Below are 26,005 nucleotides of genomic sequence, written 5' to 3' on the forward strand. Positions count from 1 at the left end.
CCAGGTTGACTGCTGATAACTCTTCCTCTAATTGAGGTTTATTCTCCAAAAGTTGGGCTCGAAATTGGGAGACAGAGGAATGTTGTTCTTTCAATTTAGACACCTCAGCATGTATATGGGAAACAAATTCCTGATCTCTCAACAATTTCTCCTCTGCAGCTTTGGCAACATGGCAAATGTTGACATAAAAGTCAATGGTAGCTACTGCCTGAGACAAGTGACTTGAAATAGCCATGTTGGATTGCTTAATGACCTTGCAACATTGGAGGAAACGATTCTTGATAATAGGTCTTTGCAAGGCTTCGAATGGAATCCTCGAGAACAATGTCAGCAACTCCAAACAAATGCCAAAATCCAGTGAAGGTGAGGAAGCCCTACTAATGGTTGAAGAGCTCTCAAAAATTTCCAAGAGAGAATCAGCCAGAACCAATGGCTCAGTTTCATTACTGGTTGTTGGAATGGTAGAAGGCATGTCAAAAAGGAAAATGGCTACTGTTCACTGATGATGTAGGAGCCCATCCAATCGGATCTGAATTTTTCCCTAGTGTTGTGGATAGGAACTCGATTGTCCTTCAACAAAAATTTTCTCCTTTCAAATTTTGGGAATTGGCTTTCTTGCCGATCTCCATTGGCTTGAGAAATGACCCAATTTTGAATCTTCGAGCACATCTGACATTTTGTCCCTAGTTCAAGGGCAGCTTCTTATCCAGCTTTGCAAGCTTCCTTTGATGACATTTGACCTTATTACCCCTAGTTCAAGAGTTACTTCTAATCCGACCATGCAAACCTTATATTTTGGTTGATCGTTGAACATTCTGAATCAAAGTTCAAGGTTTGAAAGCAAAAGGGGTCGAGTCATGAGGCCGACAGTGATCCTATGTTGTACAATCTCAAGAGCGATTCCACGCATGTCTTCGTGGGACCACGCAAAACATTTTTTAAAATCTTTTAATAAAGCGACTAGTCGCTTAGGCTCCTCTGAAGACAATGTAGAACCAATCTGGATCAAGCCAGGATCCTTCTCAGTATTCACATTAATAAACATGATCTCATTCATTAAGGGCTTAGCATGCCTCTCTTTCTCTCAGTTGATCAAATTTTTACAAATCTCGAGGAATTCCTTCCTCTTTGTTTTCATTATAGTGTTAGAAAAGTTTTGAAAAACTTAGGTCAATGTAATGATTTCAAGGCACAGAAAAGTAGGTGAAAATCTACTGCCGTTTCATTCAGATCTTCTAGCACAATTGACACAATAGCAGAAACAGACACAAAAGAAAGAGTAGAAAAGACAAACACAAAACAAGCAAGTGATGTCCAAGGCAGCACCCCCGAAATCACCTGACTCTAATACAACAGGACTGACTCGATCCAACAAGATAGACTCAATATAACACAACAGAACTGACTCAATACCAAAGTCAGAAAGTAAAATAACCAACATTTGCACATTGCTCAAAACAGTGTTTGTCATCCAGCAGATCTGGAGTAAAATGAGCACCATTAGCAGGTGGTTCATCCCCCGATCACATAGTCACATTATAGTTCATTGATCCGGTGCCGATAGACTTTGTAGGACTTAGTGCGATGATGACCTCATTGTCAATTAGATCTTGTATTTCATGACGAAGATGAAAACAACTGTCAGTGTCATGACCGATTTGTTGATGGAAAGCACAGTACTTGGCAGCATTATGCTTAGTCGGAAGGAGATCCGGGAGAGACCGAGGCTCAAGGGGTTTGAGATGGCCCTTTTTGATCAACACGTCCATGGCTTTGGATAAGGACATGTAAAGCGAGGTGAAGACCCTTTGGCCTCGGGCCTAATGGCTTGAGGTTTGTGGGGTTGTATTGGATGTACCGGCAAAAGGGATGGCAGGTGCTGACTGGGTTTGATGATCTCTTCAGAGTAGGATTGGAGTTGAAAGGGGCGTTTTTGGTACGACATTCGTTTTCCCGGCTTGCCCCTTAATTCGAAATGCCCTGAACCTGAGTGGCAAAAGTGTTATCCACAGTCTTTGCAACAATTGCGAACACTTGTTGTTTGTTCAATCCTTCAGCCTTCAAAGCCTCAACAGCCCACTGAAGATGTTCATAGGGACCAATGCCTGCCTCTACCTTGTTCTTATCACTTGTCTCCACTTTGCCAAGGGATTGGGTCGCTATATTAGAGCGGAGCCCAATTGTTGTCGAAATGTCATCGTCCAAACCTGAGATAGCTTTAGGTTAGCCACTTTCAACCGCAGCTCGCCTTAAGATTGGGGAGCCTTTTGGCGTGAAATTTCTGGCATATGATGTGGTCGATGATGGAGCCAAAACCCCAAAGGCTAAATCTTCCACAGTTCTCTATAAATTTTTAATCATGCTCATCAGCTCAGAAGTAGTGGGTTCATGGGTTTGAGATGTTTGGGGTTCAAGTGCATCCATCGTGCACAAGTCTGTGCTTTCTGGAATGAACACCTCAGGTATGGGTAAATGGGCCGAGGTGATGTATATGCTGGGGTTGTAGGTGGGTTGCAGTGCATGGATGAGGTTAAGATGTGGATAAGGTACTTCGTCATTAGGGTCTTGAGGTGGAGCTATCATCTGATTGTCGATGAGATTCTGAACCTCATGACGAAAGTGGCAACAACGATCGGTGCCATGACCATGCTATTGATGATACACGCAGTATTTGGTGGGGTTATGTTTGGCAAGGAGTGGGTCAAGCAGAGGTTGAGTATCAAGGGGTTTGAGATACCCTCTTTCCATCAGGACTTTTAGTGCACTGGTTAGGCTCATATAGAAAGGGGTAAAAGTTCTGCCTTGAGCTCGGGCTTGGCTGGCTGTTTGTAGGCTTAATTTGGCAAAAGGGTCGGCTATGGCGACTCTATTGATTTTAGTGGGTTTGGGAATAGTGCTACCGCCGTCATTGGTACTCCCAGAAATCACCCTTCTTGTTGGTTCACTTGTTCTGGGAATAATCCCCTTGTTGAATACACTCTCAATTTGAACCCCTAATTCATGCAAACTTTTGAAATTGAATAGTGGAACAACTATTAACTTTTGCAGCATATCAAGCTCAAGGTTCTGCACCACTATTCGCACTTGATCCCTCTCAGAAGGGTGATTTGTCATTTGTGCTGCCTTTACTCTCCAACTTGAGACAAATTTCAAAAAAGACTCTGTAGGGTTCTGGTGGGTTACTTCAAGGTCTTGAGTGGTTATTTCAAGTTGGGTATTGTAAGAGTACTGATTGACAAAGGCCTCAGCCAACTATTCCTAGTTCTGCTTCGTTGTATCCTCCAACTTGGCATACCAAGTGGCTGCTATACCCGACAGGGTTCTTCCATACAGAGAGAGTTTTTGAGGCTTAGTCAAACCCATCGGTTTCAAAACATCCAAGAAAAGCAGGATATGTACCATAGGATCTCCAGTCCCATCGAAACGGTCCATGTGTGGCATTTTGAATCTATCTGGGAGCCTTACGACAGCCTTGGTGTACCCATCTTCAATGTCGGGAATAGAATTAAGGCCCTGTGCCTTTTTGAATTGCTTCTTAAGGTTAGTAATTTTTACCAAGGTCGAATCGAGATCATTAATATCAAGGGAAAAATGCCCCTCATTAGGCTACACCAGGGGTCTGAAAACCTAAGCTTGAGCCAACCCTTCTCGAGGATCCGGACCATGCGAATCTTCAGCTGGCGGAAGTGGGTCCAAGTTCGGCTGGGGTCCCAAGACTGGATGTGTGGCAGATGCCCCAGATAGGCGTTGCATTTCAGCATTGGTCTCATCTTACATGGCGATTCCCTATTTTAACGCCGCTATCATGGCCACAACTTATTCTGGACTTTGTGTCATCACAGATCTGCTGAGTTGAACAAAGGTTATCTAATTGGTGGTTGTTGGATCAGTTGAACCAGTGAGCCCTGTCTGGCCCTTCTTTTGCCTTGCCACTGGCGAAGGAAACACTAGTTGTCCTTGAACTAAATCTCCAACCTGACAAAGTCTATCAACACGAGTCTAGAGTACTCGGGGGATATCAGAGCCTTCTGAAGCTATGGTTCCAAGACTACCTAGCAAAAAAGAAAACAGACAGCACTTCAGCCTAGTTTCACTAGAATGGATATGATCACAGCTGAATGATTGTGCTCTCTACTGAGTTTTGCCCCAAAACAAATACCAACTTGGCAACTGATATGCACATCCCTGTACAGTTTCACTATAAAGCACATACCAGTTAAGTGAGAACCAAAACACCCCTCTGAGTGGATAAGGTTACTCTGTCCTAGTTTCATCAAGAGCTAGGGTTAACTATTCAAACAAAGTGGTTTCACCACAATCCTGCATTTAGGTAAGCATTATGTCCTAGTTTGGAACAGTCTCTATGGTTTTCGATATGCAACGAGGTCAATTGGTCTAAAAATAGGACCTCAGCAAGACTACCTAATATACCTCTCACACATAACACCGAGAAGTGAAAGGAAGATCAAACGGTACAGTGGTAGTTCAAATCCAAGGGTTGTGATCCCATCGTGGTAGAGCCCGCAATCGGTCAGCCTTTGGGCAAACTTTTCCAACGCTCAGGAATAGCATATGGCAAACACGGTGACTTAGGCGCACCAATGCAAATGCAAATGCAAAGAAACACATAAGTGTAGATAAAATATCATATCATGAGTTTGAGTCAAGTTCTCTAAAGTCCCCAGCAGAGTCACCAGAAACTGTGGACTCGCCTTTTTCTCACGTCCCGCCTTTCGGGAAGGGTTTGAAAAGAAAGGTCTCACAGTTCAAACTCCCGTGGTTCTGAATCTAGTTTCACAAGTGCAATGTGAAACTGATAATCACCAAATAGTCCAATCCGGTAAATCTTTTTGGAAAATCAATTTTCAATCAAATAATGTCAAAATTGAACTTCTTTGCCAGATATAGAGTCGCCACCTAAATATTTTATTTTTGAAAAATCTAAGAAACCTTGACTCGTGCCGAAGGCCACGTGTCCATCATCACCAAAGTTGCCTTGGCTCAGGAACTTAGGTATGAAAGGAGAAGGTCATGAATTAAGCACCCCTGCTCGCCCGATCAAAGATCGGCCTCTACTAATCATGATATGATTTTTTATAAACATTATGTGCTTTGATTCCGGTTATTAACTAACATTACTATGTGATGCGCACAAGCAAGTATAGACTAAAATCACAAGAATTGGAACAAACTCATGTTTGTTTGTGAAAATGGTTTGAATTTGCCACCTCAAGTGGGCTTAAAAATACGGATTTGCCACCAAACAGAGTGGGCTTAAAACATAATTTTGCCACAATAAAGTGGGCTTAAAACGCACATTTGTTAAATCATTCCAATTCAAACAACAAGCCTTCATCCACAGGCATTCATGCAATTTAGCATTTAAGCACATAGCCTCATGGCAAGCAGGCTAATCATGGCAATATGGCAGTCACACTCATGCAAGCATACTAAAACATAAAACTCATCGAGTACTCCGAACCAAAACAAAAACTAGTTAGAAAAATGCATGATCCTAACTATATTAAGATGCCTAATGCAACACAAGCAATATGCAATTAATAGGCTCGACTACTAATATGGCATATGGATCGATTTGAACAACATGCGATTAAACACGTATTCAAAGAAGATATTGAAATGGCAATGCAGTTTGAGTGATGCGCTGAGCCTCGGTGCATGCAAAACAAATGAATGGATGTAAACATACGATATGCTAATCGAAATATGTCCCTAATCTAACCATTGAAAGCGATTAAATAAAAAGGAGAAAGACGCGGGGTTGGAAGACATACACACACGCACGCACACCTATTACAACATTACGCCCTCGCGAATGAGGGTCCGAATGAAACTAGCTAACCAACTAGTTACATTAATCTAATTATTACAAACCGAAACTAATTAACTATTCTAAGCTAATTAAATATTACAAATCGAATTAATTAGCTAAACACTTAACCAACTAATTACAAAGCAATTAATCTAATTAATTACAACATGAATTAAACAACTAATTAACTAAGCAAGTTAACTAAACGGCCTTGAGAAACGAGAGATGCATGCATGTTCGGTTCCTCCACCCAAAAAAGCCACCGTTTTGCTGCTGTGAGCCTTTGTTTGCACATTTGAACACCAGAAAAAGCTGTCCACTTCCAGAACACCTCTACTCCACTTCAGGAACACATTGTGCAAATTTCATTAGTGGCCAACAAGGGGCTTGTCGGCTACCAGTTGTGGCCGGTTGGCTACTGGTGGTGGCCCAAAAACTCACTCTTAGATGACACATGGCTGTCAAAGTTCATTCATGGCCGATACATGGCCGACAAAGCCCATTCATCGTCAGAAAACTCCACCAGTGGTCAGCCAGAAAAATCTGCTCTCTAGGTCCAACTTCAAATGGGCATATCTCCTTCCTCCGGACTCCTTTGCAGGTCATTCTTGAGTCTAAAATGAAGCCCCGAAAGTCTTCTTTCCAATGGTGGAAGCCTCACATCGAAATTTCAACTGTGCAAAAATATATTCTTATTTTAGTGAACGCTACTCAGTTTCGGTCCTACCCGGATTCATGCCTAAATTCTTCTCAGCTAGTTTTCTTCTTTTTTCTCTGATTTTCTTCAATTCCAAACCTTTAAACAAGATGTTTTAAAGATTTTTTTCAAAGATTTCACCTCTCTTTCATTTATTTCCACTTTGTCCTTGCTCGGTTTACCGAAAAGCGCAACATTTAACAAAATGCGAGCCTCAGAACATCGGAGAAACTTTTTCAAAAATATTTTGAAAGAGAGGGTTTTAAGGTCTAAAAAACATTTTGGTCAAAATAGTTTTGGTCCAAAAATAGGGTGGATTTGAAGCTCTCCTTGACGAAGATATTGAACTTTTGCACAACATAGCCTTTATTACCGAGTGATCAACCTGTGGCGTCCAAGTCTTATGAGTGGTCAAAAATGGGGTGTCTACAGTATTGGAGAAGGCTTTCATGGATGGCAACATGGAATGTGAGTTTATCATCTGATAATATCTTTGAAGTGCATTGTTTTCCTTCGGCTATGGTTAATCTTGGGTTGAGAACTAGTTCATATCGAAAATGGGAAAAAAATGGGTATCTATGTCAACATGATGTTGCTGCAATTTTTAGGAATGGAAAGAATTTGAATTCATTTGTTGAACCATTTTTTCATGCTGATATGTATTGTCAAGCATACTCGTTTTCGATTGGCCCAGTTCCAATTATTGAAAAACCTGTGTGCAGCATTGATGATGCTATGATTTTACCTCCATTGAGTAAGAAACCAGCTGGGAGGCCAAAAAAGAACATAATTCCTTCTACTGGAGAGTTTAAAAGGGTGATTAAGTGTAGTCGATGTGAGAGTATTGGTCGCCATAATAAGAGGACATGCAAGGAATCTTTGTTAAATAGTTGAGGATAGTACATTTTATTGATTGAATAATACATTTGATTATTACTTTGTGTATTTTGTTTTGTGAAATGTATTTTTTAGACAGTGTGTATATAATAATACCAATCAAATTCATCTAGAGAAATTTTTCAATAGTAGTGAAAATTACTTTTTGTATTGTATTTTCAGAAACATACTTTGGGAGTGCCTTTATAATACTAGTCAAATTCATCCAGAGAAATTTGCCAAAAGCAGAGAAATTTACTATGGGCATTGTTTTTGTTGAAATAAGCATTGTGTTTTGTGAGATCAAATTCATCCAGAGAAATTTTCCAATAGCAGAGAAAATTACAGTGTGCATTGTGTTTGTTGATACATACAATAGGTAGTGTGTTTATAATACCAGTCAAATTCATCGAGAGAAATTTGTCACTAGCAGAGACAATTCTCTGTGCATTGTGTTTTGTGAGGTGAAATTCATCTAGAGAAATTTGCTAATAGCAGAGAAAATTACTATGTGCATTGTGTTTTTTGAATTTGATGATTGTTTTGTACCAACACAGTGCATTACAGATTACATGATCATATAGCCACCCTCTTGGCACGATACAAGTTAAATTTCTCTGTGAATTTCTGGTAACTTCATACCAGTCAAATTCATCTAGAGAAATTTACCAATAGAGGAGAAATTTACTATGGGCATGGTGTTTGTTGAAATGTGCATTGTGTTTTGTGAGGTCAAATTCATCTAGAGAAATTTGCCAATAACAGAGAAAATTAAAGTATGTATTGTGTTTGTTGAAATATACTATAGGCAGTGTGTTTATAATACTAGTCAAATTCATCTAGAGAAATTTGCCACTAGCAGAGAAAATTCTCTGTGCATTGTGTTTTGAAGCTTCAAATTTATCTAGAGAAATTTAGCAGAGAAAATTATTGTACGCTTTGTGTTTTTTGAATTTGATGATTGTTTTGTGCCAACACATAGCATTACAGATTGCATGATCATATAGGCACCCTCTTGGCACGATACGAGTTAAATTTCTCTGTGAATTTCTGGTAACATCATACCAGTAACATCATACCAGAGAAATTTCTACAGACAATTTTCTCTGTGTGGATTGTGTTGACAATTACAACTTAGAATGCATTATAAAAATATATATATTTAACCATTGATAGCTATGAAATTTACATTAGTCAAAAAAAGATATATACATATGTGTCAAACATCATCATTCCTTCAATGTATGAAAAAACAAATTGAAGGGTTATTCTTAATTACATTGTATGCATTGTCTTCATTTCACTATTGTGTTTTCACTATTATACTTTTGGTTTTTTTTCTAGTGGTATTTGAATTGGTTCTGTCCATGACTGGCCAGCTTAGGTCACAAATCTCTCTACGATTTCTGCCCTCATCAACCTTATATCTTGTGTCAACAATTTTAAGCTAATAGGTTCATGGTTGCTATATTGTCTCATTATGTAGCATGCAAAGAGGCCACAATCTACACTGCATACAAATTATAGGTGTAGTTAGTTTTGAGAAACATGCAAATTAGATTATCTTATTTATAGATGTTGCATGAAACTTGCGAATCACTATCTTACTATGGAGCATTGTTGACATACTCAAAGTCATAATTTGTGTTTTGTAAGTCTATCAATTTGAAAGAGGGTTGTGATTGTGCCTCTCTTTCAAGGCAAGCTTTCAAAAAATTCTCCACATAATCTTGCTGAAAAAAATAATTTTTAAATAATAGAGAAATTTACACACAAATCAATGGGATTCTATGAAAATTATCATCACATAAACATTATCATGGATCAGAGAAATTTGCACTCGTTACCAATTGTTTTGCATCTTTGATATATTTGTCTTGTGCATCATCCCTCCTTGGCCTTAGTGAGTTGTAGAACCTCTATAAATTGTCTTGTTTGTCCAAGACTAGTAAGGTCCAGTGATTTCCATCTGTTGACTTCTTGTTGCCTCCGGTATTTATTGGGAAATAGAGGAACCTATGGTTCCTCTATGCTGTTTCAATATGCTTGTGAAATAATGAGACTCAAAAATTTTGATTTTTCGTCATGTTGATGAAGTTCTGCGATAAGAGAAAATCAAAAAATGGTTATAAGAAAGTTGAAATTGCAGGAATTTAAGAAATATATGGACACAGAGAAATTTTAAATGTGCACAACTAGCCAGAGAAAATTAGACTAGTGACACAACTGGCTTCAAGAAGTATCTTAACAAAAGAAAGTAGTAAGTAAATTCTAGAGAAAATCAAATAAAAGAGTAGTAACATACTAAGCTCATGCGTATGAAAAAAAATGAAGTTGGTTGTTGTCCTTTTCTTATTTGGTCAGCAAATAGGATCTCTCCATAGCCATCAATGACCTGGAAAATATCATTTATAATTGTAACAATAGTTTATAAAGGCTGATGGAACATTGCAGAGAAATTTTGATGAAAGACTTACATTGTTGCCAATTTATTTTTCCTTTATTAGGTTTGCAATATCTTCAAAGGTAATGAGATTGAACTCACTTGTCCAGATTAAAACCCTACAGGATGACAAAGAATGGATTTAATAGTAAATTGTTATTTGTTATCTTCTATTTTATTTGTTGTACTTACTCGAGTCCAGACACATTTGATATGTGCTGCAAGATGTCTTTTACATGTTCTTTTACTAATTTTGAAACCGGTAGAATTTGTAGAAAAACCTAAGATTTTCTAATGCTTGTTGGTTGAGGCAAGACGTACTCCTCGGCATCAAGTACTTCTTTGTCTTTGGTGATTTGCTTTGTTTTCTTTGCGGCTTGCTTTGAACCTCTAGTCACCTTCGCAACTTTGAGATATTGAAATTCTAGATCTTGCTGCTTTTCTTTCCTTTTTTTTGTCTTTAAATTCTTTATCATTGATGTAGGATCTTTTTTCACTGTAGACAATGAAAATATCAGTAAAAGTTAAATTTCTTTAAAGTAACAGATCATATTTCAATATGTAAATTTATTTGATTCAATATTTTCCAGTTACCACAGAATTTTGTCTTTTGTTTTGGTTGTTCTTTGTGTGCCACTTGTTCTTGCTGGGTTGTTGGTTGTTGTTCCACTTCTATTCTAACTATACACAGTGAAAATCAAACAAGCCCCAAAAATCAAATAAGCAAATAGATAGAGAAAATAAAAAAAGCAACAGAAATCAATAGAAATAAGCAGCAGAAACTAATGTGGTCAGAGAAATTTAACTTCTAGAGAAAATTACCATTGACAGAGAAAATTGTAATAAATAGAAATTTCTCTGAGTTATGTTGACACAAGGACATAACTTTTTGTGGCTTAAGATTTTCATTGATCTTGAGGTTGAACTTGTGTTAGTGTTCGGTAAGATAATGTTGCTAGTTAGACCGATAGTTCTTGAATTTGTTCATACAATCTAGCATTTTCAGTTTTAAGCTCTAAAATTGAATACCTCAACTGTTGAATTTTTTTTGTATCATCTTGTTTTTGAACCTCCAACATCCTTAGTTTCATTTGGTTTGTGCTGTCTCTTTCTTGAAGTTCTGAGTTATATGATGTCAAGATTCTTATTGCAATGTCCTTTTCTGTAAGTAATTCATTCCAATTTTTCTCTTCTTCTATTTTGGATTTAGAAAGTGCCTTTAGTCTTTGATGTAGATCAGCAATTTGAGCATCCTTTGATTCCTTAGATTCTTGAGGCTGATGCATTGTTGAGCCATAAATGCTATCATGATGTTGGTCCATCGGCTCATTATGTTCTTCTTCACCACTTTCCTCATTGTTTTCTTCTTCCTCTTTAGATTCAGTGCCTTCGTCTTATTCTTCACTGTCTTCTTCTTTTTGTTCATTTTCTTCTTTGTCTTCTACTTCTAATTCTTAACTTTCTTCTCTGGCTTTCGCTTCTACACTGCTTGCTTGATCTTCGTCTCCATTGCTTACTTCTTGTTCTTTTGTGTTGCCTTCTCCTTCTTCATTCCCTCCTTCTTCTTCAGATGAATCTTCTAATGTCTCCTTGAATTTGACAATTGCCTTTTTTGATTCTTTCTTCTTCTTTTTACCAAGACAAAACTCCTCTGATGGGTTTTCAACTAGCTCCTTGTTATCTATTTGTAATAGGAGACTCTTTTATTAGAGAAATGTTACAAAATTCACTGAGAGAAAAAATTCAAATAAGGCAGATAAAATTCATCTAAATCATACTAATGGGAAACAAATTTCAGAGAAAATTGTATGAGCTAGACAAAATTACAAACAATGAGATAATTTTATGAATCAGAGAAAATTATGAAACAAACAACATAATTTAGATATCAGAGAAAATCAATCAAGGTATATGAGTTAATGTTACTATAATTGTGTCAGAGAAATTTGAATTCTAGAGAAAATTCATTACAATGGCAGAAATAAACAGTGGTAATCAAAAAGCAACATAAATTAAAATTTCAAAGAAAATTGATCTCAATTAGTCAAGGCACATAAGTTATGGGCCAGATAAAATTCATCTAAATCGTACTAATGGGATACAAATTTTAGAGAAAATTTTATAGGCTAGAGAAAATTACACACAAGGACAAATAGTTTTATGGGCCAGAGAAAATTATGAAACAAGCAACATAATTTAGATATCAAAGAAAATCAATCAAGGCAGATAAAATAATGTCACTATAAATGTGGTCAGAGAGATTTGGATTCCAGAAAAAATTCATTACAAGGGCAGAAATAAACAGTGTTAATAAAAAAAGTAACATAAATTGAAATTTCAAAAAAAATTGATCTCAATCAGTCAAGGCACATAAGTTATGGGCCAGAAAAAATTACACACAAGGAGAAATAATTTTATGGGCCAGAGAAAATTATGAAACAACCAACATAATTCAAATATCAGAGAAAATCAATCATGGCATATAAGTTAATGTGTTATAATTGTGGTCAGAGAAATTTGGATTGCAGAAAAAATTCATTACAAGGGCAGAAATAAACCAGTGGTAATCAAAGAAGAAACATAAATTGAAAGTTTAGAGAAAATTGATCTCAATCAATCAAGGCACAAGGAGGGAAACAAACTAGTGGTCAGAGAAATTTTAGAATTTCATTGAGATTTCAATGAAGATAGAAATCTAACCTGTCAAGGTGCAAGAGAGTGGACTGGTGTCAAGCTTTGCAGGTTCCACTTGGTGCATCTTGGGAAGTCAGTTGTGTTACTGTCTTCCGAGTCAACGATATTCGCATGTTCACATAGCCAATACTGTGATGGAAATTAAAGTAATTAAATTTTGTTAAACACACAAATCTGTAAGTATCATAACTGTAGATTTAAATGGAAATTATACTTACCAGCAACGCAATGAGACACCCCGTAACTTTTTCTGGAGTTTTGTGCAATGCTGTGATAAAATCGATCAATGTTGATGTGATTGCTTCTAGCCAATCATACTGCTTCATTGATTCAAGAGGTTCCACGTACTTTATAAAAACCCACCCTATTGAATTCTCACTTGTTGCAAAAAATAGGGTGAGACACAAGTACAAGATAACAATGATTGCTACATCTTTGAAGTCAGTTAGTTGCTTGCCTTTCATTGCTTTAACCAAGACATTTTTAAGAACAAGACCAATGAGTCTTGTGTCCTTTGGGAATCTTCTCCTTAGGAATGCAGATTTTGACTTTTTAGAGTATCTTAATGACATGGCTCATTTACCTCTTTGCAAACCAAAAATCAAGGTCATGTCATTGGTTGTAAAGGTCAAGTTCTTTTTACCAACTGTGAATGCTTTCAATTTTTCATTGTAACGTTGGATTATTGCAACTACATCATCATCAGACTTCCTAGATTTCCTTGGATCCATTCTTCCAATGGTTAGAGCTTGGATCAAATACCAGAATGGGGTCTTTTGAAGCTCTTCAAGTTGGTTTGAATTGAATTTAAGTGTTTGAAAAAAAGAGACAACAGATAAGAGGTTGGATCAGTATTGAATGTTGTAATGAGCTCTCTTTCTTTGGAGTTTAACAGGTTTTTTCCCCCTTGAGCTTGAGTCTTTTGAAGTTTGGGTATTCATCTTGATGCTAGTTGTTTCATTACCTTAGACTTGTGTTTTGGCAAGGAGTTTGTGGTGTTTTGTTGCCTTTTGATCTTAGATCATAAGAAGACTGAGAGAGTTTCTGTTTCTAACTCGGTGTTTCTGGTGTTTTGTTACTTTTACGTTTTGCCATTTCTAGACAATGATGAAAACATAAAGATGTCAACATTAAATCCCAGAGAAAATTGAACATGCTAGAGAAAATTGGACATGTCAGAGAAATTTACATATAAGGGAGAAAACTAAGGCGGCCAGGGAAAATTATAAATGTCAAAGAAAATTAGACACTGAAAATTAAATGTCAAAGTACTAATTGTTTTCCTGTGGTATCATCTAGCCAACTAAAATTTCTATTCCCAGAGAAAATCAACAAAGCAACATAAACATGCCAGAGAAATTTTTAATGATTGTTAAAATTACATATAGAAGTAAAATGTAGTTAGAGAAAATTCAAAAAAGAAGCATATATGTAGCAAGCACAGAAAATGAATATGACAGAGAAAAGTAAACATGGCAAGCCAAAGAAAAATTGCATTCCACAATTAGCAAGATAAAATAAACAAAGCAACGTAAACATGCCACAGAAAATTACACAACATTGAAACCACGAATTTAACAAAATAAACATGCTAGAGAAAATTGAACATGGCAGACAGACACAAGGGAGAAAACTAATGTGGCCAGAGAAAATTATAAATTCCAGAGAAACTTAGACATTGACAAGAGAATATTAGGTATTTTCGTGTGGAATACATGTGGCCACAGCTAATTTTCATTCCCAGAGAAAATAGCCAAAGCAACACAAATATGACTGAGAAATTTTCAAAAATTGCTACAAATTACATATAGATGTAAAATATAGCCTGAGAAAACTCAAGAAAGAAACATAAACCTAGTAAGTACAGAAAATGAAAATGTCAGAGAAAATTACACATTGCAGAGAAAAATTTTATTCCAGAGAAAATTTCCAATCCATAATATTAAAATGCCAGAGAAATTTACATACACAACCAGAGAAAATTAAACATGATAGAGACACACAAGGGAGAAAAGTAATGTGGCCAGAAAAAATTATAAATGCCAGAGAAACTTAGACACAGACAATAGAATAATATTACATATAGATGTAAAATATAGCTAGAGAAAATTCAAAAAAGAAACATAAATTTACCAGGCACAGAAAATGAAAATGCCTGAGAAAATTACACATTCCAGAGAAAAATAGACATTCTAGAGAGATTTACAGAGCAAAGAAATTTACAGACAAATCACATAAACATGTTCAGGGATAAGATCAAAACACAGAGAAATAACTTTTTTTCAAAATAAATATGTTAGAGAAAATTCAAAGAAGAAACATACATTAAGCAAATATCAAAGAAATTCAAATGCCAGAAAAATTTACAGATAAAATCACACAAACATGTTCAAGAATAAGTTCAAAACACAGAGAAATAACTTCTTTCAAATTCATGTAGCTTTTTATTACGAAATTGAAACCCTAATTAATGGAAGGTTAATATAAAATGCAATTAACTGTGTTTTCAGAGAAAAACTCGTTGAAATGTAGAAAAACTTACCAAAGTTAGGATGAAACGCTAATTACAAACTGATATGCCCTGAGATGAAGATGCAATGTGACGAAGATAAACTGAGATGACGATGAACAGTAAAAACGGAGTCAGAGAAATTTGTGAAGAAGGAATGAAAAAGATTTTTACAGAAGATAATGAAACTCTAATGTCGATGGTGAAGATGATATTGAAACCCTAATTCAACTATTCTCTTGCTCGTGAAGATGGTTGGATGTTTGGAATGGAACTCAATCGTCGGAATCCAGTTTAGTTTCAGTGTTGATTTGTGAAAGGTATTTTGGTCCATGAAATAATTAAAAATGCGCGCGATGTAATTGAGGGACCTGATGTATCACTTTTTTTTTTTTTTTTTTTGGTGTCCTTTATCTTCTAAATTATTATTATTAGGGACCTTAAAAAAAATTTCCCTAATTTAAATTATAGTGGTGCTATACGTACTAATTAAGGTATTAATTAGTGTACTAACATATGTTATGAGATTGTCATTTTAAAACTATAATCCCACCCCCATTATACAAATTATAAAAATCCAAACCCTTCAAAATGATATCATATCATCTGTTGTACATTAATTAATATATATAACTTTATCTTTTAAATTATAAAAAATTACGTGACATAAGTTTAAAATATATTTTTAGTTGAGCCTAAGACTGGCGAATTATTCGATGGAAAATGTTTGGTGGCCCGAATTCTGTGGCTCGAATGGCTCGAATGTGTTAAAACGACGTCGTTTTACACCCAAAACGACGTCGTTTTGAGTGTTTCGAGCCATTCGAGTCATGTTTTTTCAGGCCACCTATCATTATTGTTATTCGATAGTTCTCTAATATAATATAATAGTTCAAGTGGAACTCTCAATTATGATGTAGCAATTTTTATTTTTTTTTATAATTCAGACAATGTTTACCCACCTTCTTCTTTTTTTTTTTTTTTTTTCAATGGTACTCCATTTTTAAAGCCTTAAAATTTTGACTCTTAGCACCGGAGATTAATCAATCTCAATGATCAGACAGTAAGGCCTTACTCTATTTAGAATTTTGTTCACTGTAATAATGAGTAAATACTAATTGTACACATGTTTAAAACGGTGTATAATAATTCAATTCAATACTTAAATTTGAATGTACTCACTAAAAATAAATTAAGTCTATAATTTATATTACCTCAATTTTTAAGTATTTCTGATTTTTAAATATGTTATGTCACTGTCGAGGTGTGTCTTCATTACTCACCAGTCTCACCCCATTATCGCCAGGTGCCAAAATGGGAAACCAAAGAGAAAAACTGTAAAATTTAAGTGGGATAAAATATAATTTACCCAAAATAAAAATAAAAATAAAAATAAAACGGAAAACTCAACCAAGGCTAATTAAACAACTCAATATTATCAAGGATCTTTACAAAATGGATAAGAGACAAGAATACATTTCAGATGGAAGATTTAACATTATAACTTATAAAATATAGAATCTTCCATTATTTTTTTGGGTAAATTAAAATTTTATAGCACAAACAACGCAGTACAAACAAATTGTAACAAGATTCCAAATAGAAACATACACAACTAGAAAACAAACAAGAATCTGAGAAATACTTTGCCCTCACAACTAAAAAACAGGAAACAAAAACAATTACTGAAACAATCTACTAAAAGCGCCCCAAGAGGTGACAATTCTCTTGAGAAAACTGTAACAACCCTCATACTGTTTACCGATTAATGACTGATTAGTTACCGATAAACGCTGTTTACCGTGAAACTGAATTGATCATGACTGATAATTGAACTGATTAAAAGTACTGCACTGACTGACCGAAATTGAAACTGAATGGAATGAATACTACTGTTTGAATTGCATTTTATCTGTTGACTGTATGATTATCTGTTCATGTTTATATGTTTCAACTGCTAATTGAAGGCCTTATCGGCGGCCGAATTAGAAACCGATTAGTGTTTTATGATCCTCATGATTAATGTGATTTTATGGTGTATTTACCTGAAAACTGATTAGGTATGATTATGATTAATGTGATTTTATGGTGTATTTACCTGAAAACTGATTAGGTATGATTAAATTAGATTAAGTTAAGCTAATTAAAGAGTTGGACTTAATTACCATTAGACCACTTAGTGGCCACTACCTCACACATGTTGAGCCTTGTATACACTTCAATCAAAACATTGCTTCAGCTCATTTCTTGTGCTTAACCGACCAAGAGGGGGAGAGGGAGAGAAATTGAGTTCTACCTTGTGAATTGCTTGGAAATTGAAGAATTGTTGAAGGGTAGATTGCATATTTGAGCTCCCTTCTTGAACTACAAGACTAAAGGTAGCTCCATTGTCTTCTTGTTCATGTTTTAAGTTGATTCTTGCATGGTTCATGTCATATTGATGGAGTGTAGAGCCAAAACATGGTTTAGATGTTGAATTGTGGCTTAATTGTTGCATGCATGTACATATATTGAAGTTTTGAGGTTGTAGTCCATGTTTCCTCACATGCATGTCCATCTTTTGGTCATACTCCATGAGTTCATCTTGTTTTTGAAGGTTTGAGCTCTTTTGAAACAGCATTAAAGCTTTGAAAATGATTTAAGATCATGCATGTTTGCATGTTCTCCATGTTCTTGGAAAATGGTTTGAAATTGGATTTGAATTAAACACCCTTGGGCTTTGATTTCTCAAATTGAGCTTTGAACCATGTTATTCTATGTGTTTATAAATGTTTTCTGGAAATTCAGCCCAAGAGGATCGGTTTTGATGCATTTAAACTTGAGTTTGATCTTGGAGGTACAATCTGGGTTTTCCAGATTTCGCACTTCCGCTCGAGCGGGGAAGTTACGCTCGAGCGTGGAATCCGAGCATCCAGCATCTCTCTGCACTGTTTTACAGTCCGCTCGAGCGGAGGATCGGGCGCTCGAGCGGAGTCATGTCCCAAGCTCGAGCGGGCGTCGAGCGGAGATTTCACCCATCCAGTACTTTTACAGTACGCTCGAGCGGGAAATTTTACGCTCGAGCGTGTACCTTTATTGCATGACCGCTTGAGCGGGGAAACCTGTGCTCGAGCGGGACTCTGTTTTTCTGAAAATGCTTTTAAGTGTGCCTCCTTGCATCCTCATCCCATCCTAGGCATTCTTAGGCCTAGTTTAAGACATCTTATTGAGGATATAGAGGTAGAACACACCGATGCATTAGGGATTAAGTTGTTATATTTCCCAACTGCGTAGCTTAGTGTGTTCAATCTGTTAACTGTGTAGGGTTGGCGACTGGGGAGACACGCTCTAGCTTACTGTAGCCCAAACTCTGTGAGTAACAATTGTGTAAAGATATGTTCAAATGATTATCTTCTGAATACTGAACTGAACTGTTTACTGAACTGCTATTGTTTACTGAATGAATGTATGTCCTATATTCTAAACTGTACTGTGGCATCCTTAGCATCTACTGTTACTGTTACAGAGATCTCTATCGGTTCCCTCGTGGAACCACTACTGTTTACTGACTGATGGCCATCATTACTGTTCGGTCTTTAAGACCTACTGTTTACTGCTATGCTAATGGATGTATCACATATGGCTGAATAACTGTTCTGACTGAAAGACTGAAGTATTGTTTAATGAACTGATTTCATTACTGTAAGGACATTTCATTCATAACCTCTTTACGCATTATGTTATTCACTGGGCTTTAGCTCACTGTTTATATATATATATATGTAGGTGCTCAGCCACCAGACCGGAGCTAGGAGCGTGGGTTAGACTCCAGTTTTGTCAAGCCAGCCTATGTGCCTCACTGCGAGGTTCCGAGCCTATCGTGTTAAGGCTTAGGGGTGTTTTACAATTCCCCCTTCTGTACCGTCTACTGTTTTGTATAGACTGAATGTTTACCGTACTGTTATCTAGGATTGAGTCCCTAGTCCGAATGATTGTAAATATTGTGCATACCGTTCTGTACTGTTTGCAATGTGAATGCATGAAAAATCTTTTTGGCATACAGACTGTCACAGCTCAATGGACATTATTTATTTACTGTATTGGCTTCCGCCAGGCCCTGTACTCTGTTTTACTATACGACTGTTCTGCAGGCCTTTGGTAATCTCGGATTACTGGCCGGTTACGGTGCTAAACCCATAGGGCCGAGTTTGGGTCGTGACAAAAACAAAAACAAAAGCAAACACAAACACAATAGAAGTACTATTCAAAATTAAAATACACAACTCATGATCCCACAACTGAAAGTAGACACACTACTTATATATGACTTGGATTATGCTAGTAAAGCATATGTTTCCTTGGCTGAAACAATAACCTGGAAGCGTAGGTTGAATGGATCACATCTGCCAAAAGAGGATATTGGAGGGTAGCAAACAAAATGATAGGCACGCAGGCAAACAAGGCGACAGCGATTGGTACCCATACCGTATAACGGTAAAAAACAATGAAAAATGTCGCACAAAAAGCTACCATCATGGTAGTTATGGAGATGAAGACTGTCGTGAGTCCAATCATGAGCTTAAAGGGCAATGATTCGACGAAATCATTTTCAGCATAGCGTGAGGTGAGTATAGATAAGAACATGAGTATTGAAGTGGAAGAGGTGACTAATGCTATGGCATCTGATATTGCAAAAACCATGAAGGAACTATGCTTTCGAAACATTGGGATTCCTGTATTGTTGTTATTGCCGCCTGGTGCAGTAAAAGCTGCAGCAAACATTACGGTGGCTATAAGTGTTGCAACAACCATAGATTGGCAGGCGGTGTTCTTCATCCATGCCTCCCCTTTCTCAACTAAGTTTTTGTGCTCCTCAGTAAATAAAGCTCGAGGTGTTTTGCCTTTTGAGTTTTTCTTTTCTACATATGAAGGTTGCATAATCTTTTCCACCTCCTGCAACGACCAAAATGATGTATGTTATCCTTTCACTAAGCGGACAAAAATAAAAAGAGAGAAAAGGTAGAGTTATGCTATTCAAACTAACAAATTTTACAAACTACCACATGTGTTGCTCCGATCACACTATTTTAGTGGGTCCTGTTTTAAATTCATAAATTCTCTTTTTTAATCTTTTTTTATCTGCAAAAAGAAAGTAAAATTTTATTGGAGATAATAAAACACAACAAAATGGGGAAAGAGAGAAGGTAAGAAACTGACGAGTAGAATAGCACTAGGTCATCTACACCTTCCGATGAACAAAAACCAGCAAAAGTTCTATTACTGTATGCCACGTCTGTGAGTAAGGAAAAATTTGTAAACTTCCTTAGTTTTGAGTTTTATAGTATTTTCTGAGAAGAAAAGAGAAGGAAAGAGCAATAAACAAATTTTCGAACAATTGAAATGAGCATTCATTAAATCTTTCAGGACCATGACCATCACATTGACAAGGGACCATATTATGAAAGACTATAAAAATCAATTATTACGAAAATAGAATCTTTAAAACATTACAGCAATAAAGTTTGCTAGAGAAGGGTGCAATAATGAAGTATAATCTGATTGACTTCAAATAACAAATAAAACCTATGCTAGAAACAAGAAGCTATAGGTGGCCTTTTTGCTCTTCATCATGATTCGTTCTTTGATGAACTATGATTTTATTCACCAATGATATGGTTAGTCCATTGCAAACCCACCAAATTCAAGTGCCAATGTGGATGTCATGTTGGACTTAAGAATTCAATCATGTGTTTAGAAAAATATAGCCAACAGTAAAATTAGTTATGTAAAGCACTAGGAAAAATCAAAATTTTGAAATTACTAACCGAGTGGAAATGTTTACCTTAAACCACAGTAGCTCTCTTTGCATTTGAAGAGCTGTCCCTGACACGATATTAAGTTGATTTGGGGGTGCTATCTTCGCAGCCAAATGCAACATATTATTACGATCTTCATCTCTACATGCAGTAATTAAATCCTTAATCGAGCCTATCTCATATAAAATATTGAATATTCCTGCATGACGATGTAAAACGGCAAGGTGAACTATGCTTTGGTTCTGGCTATTTACGTTCCATATCAAATCAGGATAACCTTCAATAAGCTCAATCAAGAACTTGGTGTTTCCATGCTCTGCCGCAACAAAGGAGAAGTCGTGAAGGGCTTCGGATCAAGTCCGAAATCTCTGAATCATCGTGCTTTATCACCATTTTCCATAACAATCTAACTAGTTCAAATGCTTGGGCTTGCTTCAGACTTTTATCATGTCCTACCTTCCTACCTGGAACTGAGAACAAAGCATTTTAACTGATCATGAATTTTCTAGAGAAAATTATTCAATAAAAGCAGCAATAACAACCCACTAATTATTAGCAGTTTGAAGAATGTTAAAAATAAGAGCAAGAGAAGGGTCAAAAAGAGCAATTGGTACAATCTTCATATCATTTCCAAACATAAAAACAATATAATTACAAAATTAAACTTATTTTTCGTTTATTCTTTGTAAAGTTGTGTTTTTCTACCAATAGTGGTTGACACAATCTTCATCATGGTTCTAAATCGAAGTATTGGGAGACAAATCAACAACAGTTTTGGTGTACTGGTATGAGAAGTACTAAGTGATATGTATCGAGAATCAGGTGATGTGGTTGTGAATTTCCAAAACTTAATGACATGCATTTTTCTTACTCTCTCAAGTTCAAATCTTGACATTTTAATCAGTATTTTGATAGAGAAGCATTTTTTACTATCTAGTAATCTACATGAAATTTAATTTATTCGTCATGATCTTTGATTTTCATCGAGAATACCTTGTTCTATTTACAAGAGAGATTTTTACCACGATACTTTCTTAAATAACAATGGTATGGTCCTTCTCATCCCTTCCTGAACTTCTTAGAAAGATCTCAACAAGCGCCCACATGATGCAATCAATAGGTCCAGTATTTGATGGCTTCAAATGAAGATTCCAAAGCTCAACACATCAAAAGACCATCAGGAGTTGGGAAAGAGGATACCATCATATATTACATTCCTTTACGCAAACTATGCCGAGCCTACTTACTTAAAGTGAATGATCATGTAGGTCAAGCAGCTAAGGTAGTAACAAGTTAGGTATGATAGAAAGGTGTAAATCCTCCAAAATTATAAACTTATCAAATAAAGCATTTAAACAAAACAATATTCATAGGTGGAAAATTAGAAATTGGGGAAATGATGAATTGTAGGAAGTAGAAACTATTTTAATCAGATCCATATGTACATTTTCCAAAGGTCAAGAATTATGCACTACAACAAAAGCATTTATCAAAAAATGCAATTTATTCAATGGAGCCAATGACCTCTTTTAGTAAGTTTCAAAAGCAAATATTGTTGTCAAGATGTAGGCTGGGAAATATCATTTTGTGTTTTACGTAGTAGACTCCATATTATACACAGGTGTGCTTCAAGTTTTCTCAGTTGCTTCAGATCATTTTGTTCTGTTTTTTCAGGGTATAAACACTTCCCCGACCACTCCAAATTGAAAGAATAGTTACTTATATTTTACTGAGTCTAAACTCACAATTTACGAGTCCTTTTCCATCAGGTTATATGATAGAGAGTACCTAGGCTTGTAATAGAATGTCCCCATTGAGCAGATCAATTCATGAGAAGCTAGTAAAATAAATGGATGAGAAGAGATGATTGGAGAAACTAACATGTGTTGATGAATCTTTTCCACATGCTAACCTGACTTCCACCAGTAAATGCTGAAGGTTTTCGAGCCAGTACATGCAATGCTGTCTCACCATTCCCATCTCGAGCCACTGCCAGCTGTGGGTGGTGTTTCAATATGTCCAATGCTACATCTACACAATTTAACAATATATATAATAGTTACTCAACAAGAAGATGCAAAAGTTGTTAAGTCTTATTTCATTTACCTATTTTTATTTTATTTAGTTAATTGTTTATTTTAAAAAAATTCTTATTATTAGTTTCTCTTTTCTTTTTTGGGAAATCTTGTTGTAGTTTGTTTTGTTTAGTGAAAAACCATCTTCTTTTCCTTGTGTTTCACCAAAAAGCATTGAAGTGGATTAAGTGCATCCACCATTTTGCTAAACCAAAAGACGGTGGGTCAGCAAGTTTTGCATTTTTTTATTTATTTATTTTTTTTTTGGGGGGGGTCAAAAAGAAAGGTTTCACAACTATAAGATGAAAGTGTTGTATTTTTGTTGCCCCACTTGTGTTTGATTGAAAAGCAATTATGGACACGATTTACTGTCGGATACTTCTAGCATTCTTCTAAACCAAAATATGACCAAACAAATTAAAAAATAAAATGCCAAAAGAGAGAACGAAAAAAAGAGAGGCAATTTTGGCCTAAGAGAATAAGCAAAACGAAATGACATGTTGTATTTCACCTACCTAATTAGAATTTAGGTTTTGCTAAAGATTCTCCAACCATTTAGGTTATTTGTATCTACTTCTTCTGGCATGTACTAATTTTTAGGATTCACACCAGTGATGTAGTTTGCTTCTTGTTGTAATATTAATTGTATTGATTTTCCCCTCAAATTTTTCACATTGTGTCAATGTAGTCCAATTGATAACACCCTTCCAAAAATTGAATTGAAATCAATGCACAAAATAGTCCATTCACTCTCCTCAAAATGATTTAGGGGTTGGTGTCCAATTTGAAATGGTTCATTCCCTTTTGAATGGACCATTTTACCCTTGACTTTTGTTAAATTTTTTAACCAGTGTTATCAATTGGATTAAATTGACACAATGTGAAAATATTTAAGGGTGTAAAATTGATACAATTAGAACTACATAAATCAAATTGACACAACAGTCAAATTACAAAGACCACATATAATTTTCCCTAATTTTTCTTGTCCTTCATTGTTCCAATATATTTGTCAATCCATTACATGATGGAAGGGAGTATTTTATGATGACAAGAAATGTGTTGTAGTTTGTTGCACTAAAAAATTGACGAATATCTTAATCAAGAAGTGACTCAAAGCAAGTAACTCATTTTAGGCAGGCTGAAAAGAAAAGGTTTGAATATTTACTTACCGTAAAAATCTGTACTAACACAGGTATTGAGTATCCCAATTCGATCCTCATCTGACAAATCTTCACTCGTAGTCTTTTGGTAGAGATACCATACCATGTCACTATGTCCTAACAAAGCAGCCATATACAGTGGTGTCATTCCCTGGCTACCACAGATCATTGGCAGGTGTTCGTTCTTATTAATCATCACTTCAGCAATTCTCACAGTTCCAGCCACTACAAGAAAATACACATTTGGCGACTAAAAATTTAGTCGCCAAAAGTGATTTTTTAGTAGCCAAAAGTCAGATTTTAGGTTTTCCCGACTAAATTTTTTAGTCGCCATGTTTGTCGCTGGAAAACTATCGCGGAAGGTATGGGCGACTAACCCACTAATAGTCGCCAAAAACAAACTCTGGAGCGACTAAAATTTTCGTCGCCAAAGCTCATTTATATTTTTTAAATTATACATTTGGTGACTATCGTTTTAGTTGCCAATAGCCGCAAAACATAGGGCAGTGTTCCCATTACTGTTTTGAAGTTCCAAGTCTTTCAGGATTCATCAGTCCCACCAACTCCTCCACAAAGTGAATGCGCTTCGCGGCTGCTGCAATGTGAAGTGCAGTTTCCCACCCCTTTTGTGATCCTAGAACGTATCACAGTTGGAAATATTTCTATGACACCATTAGCATTTAGCAGCTTTCCAGTCACCCTTCAAAGCAGCTTGGTAGAGGGGTAGACATATGACAAGATACTGATCCCTAGCTTCTCCTGTGTAAAATTTGAAGCACATATCATCGTTTCCAATTTTCCAAAACTAATATCACAATTAGCCAAAAATTAAGTCAAATAAACAAAAAAGCAGAGATAATGAAATCATTTTATGGCATAACTAAAAATTGGTCATTAAGATAACTACAACATAAACCTGCTTTTCTCGCCCCATTTTCAAGAAAATGCTGATCATACAAAATTTTTATAACAAGGACATTTTTATTCTTAATGACCAAACAAATATTGTAAGGCTTGACATTTCTGTTACATAAAATACGAAGTTCATGGATACATAGTAGGATTTATATCACTAAATACACACCTGAAAAAACAATGGGGAGAGAGAGAGCTTACGAGAGAGTAGGTCACAAGAAGGAGCAATCAGCTGAGGTGAAGTTACAATCTGAATTTCAGGTCCATTTTGTATTCCCCCTTCCATTGGTGTGCCCTCTTCCCTCAAATGTGTAGGACAATCTTCACTGTATTTAAAAAGATTTAATTCTGTTGTGTACAAAACAACAACAAGAATAAAAGAAATAGAGAAAAGGAGAGAATTTGTTTGATTACAAAAATCAAACTCGAAATAAAAATAAATAAATAAAAACAGATTTTATTTTGTTACAAAAACAAAATTAAAATCTGATTTAAATAAATAAAAACAATACTGAAAATAAATTAAATAACTTACTTGATTTAATTTCTTGGAATTATTTTCTGATCAAGTCCAGTGTTTGGCACTGTGTCCTTAAGACAGATTCGTCCTCTCCACGGTGCTTTCAGAATTCGGACGTCTATCTCCCAGGATGAAATGATCTACCACAAACAATAGCAGCACTACTAACTGTTTGCCTTACGAACACACTAAGTGTTTACACTCTTTCTTTTGAAAATAAAATGCAGTAAGATGAAGAATAGAATTAACAGAGGTGAAATACGAAATTTCTGAATGCAAAATATCAAATGAGGGTGGTCCTATTTATAGATGTGAAGGTGGCTGTTGGTTTTGAATTGAACAGGTATGTGGCTCTTGGTTTTGAATTGAACAGGTATGATACATGTTGGGTTTTGAATTCAAACAGATTCAACAATTCAAACAGATAGCAATTACGGGAAGGGCCCTGTTTGGGTGTGCATTAATTCCAAAACAGTTTATTTCTG

General features: G+C 35.9%; 2 protein-coding genes across 2 annotated transcripts; both read right to left on the reverse strand.

The window, feature by feature from the left end:
- Positions 1–16,557: 16,557 nt before the first annotated feature.
- Positions 16,558–24,304, reverse strand: LOC114293499 (uncharacterized). The gene is made up of 4 exons (XM_082887768.1): positions 24,095–24,304; positions 22,760–22,878; positions 20,874–21,317; positions 16,558–19,984 (listed from the first exon to the last, which is right to left on the reverse strand). Exons 1-3 carry the CDS (start codon positions 24,279–24,281, stop codon positions 21,300–21,302), a joined length of 324 nt encoding a protein of 107 aa, XP_082743894.1. The 5' UTR covers positions 24,282–24,304; the 3' UTR covers positions 16,558–19,984; positions 20,874–21,299.
- On the reverse strand, positions 19,429–20,969 carry LOC114275747 (uncharacterized). The gene is made up of 3 exons (XM_082889439.1): positions 20,874–20,969; positions 19,517–19,984; positions 19,429–19,434 (listed from the first exon to the last, which is right to left on the reverse strand). Exons 1-3 carry the CDS (start codon positions 20,967–20,969, stop codon positions 19,429–19,431), a joined length of 570 nt encoding a protein of 189 aa, XP_082745565.1.
- Positions 24,305–26,005: the final 1,701 nt, after the last annotated feature.

The sequence above is a fragment of the Camellia sinensis genome, chromosome 9 (assembly GCF_055761805.1).
Source record: "Camellia sinensis isolate YWXY chromosome 9, ASM5576180v1, whole genome shotgun sequence".
In the NCBI taxonomy this organism is placed as follows: domain Eukaryota; kingdom Viridiplantae; phylum Streptophyta; class Magnoliopsida; order Ericales; family Theaceae; genus Camellia; species Camellia sinensis.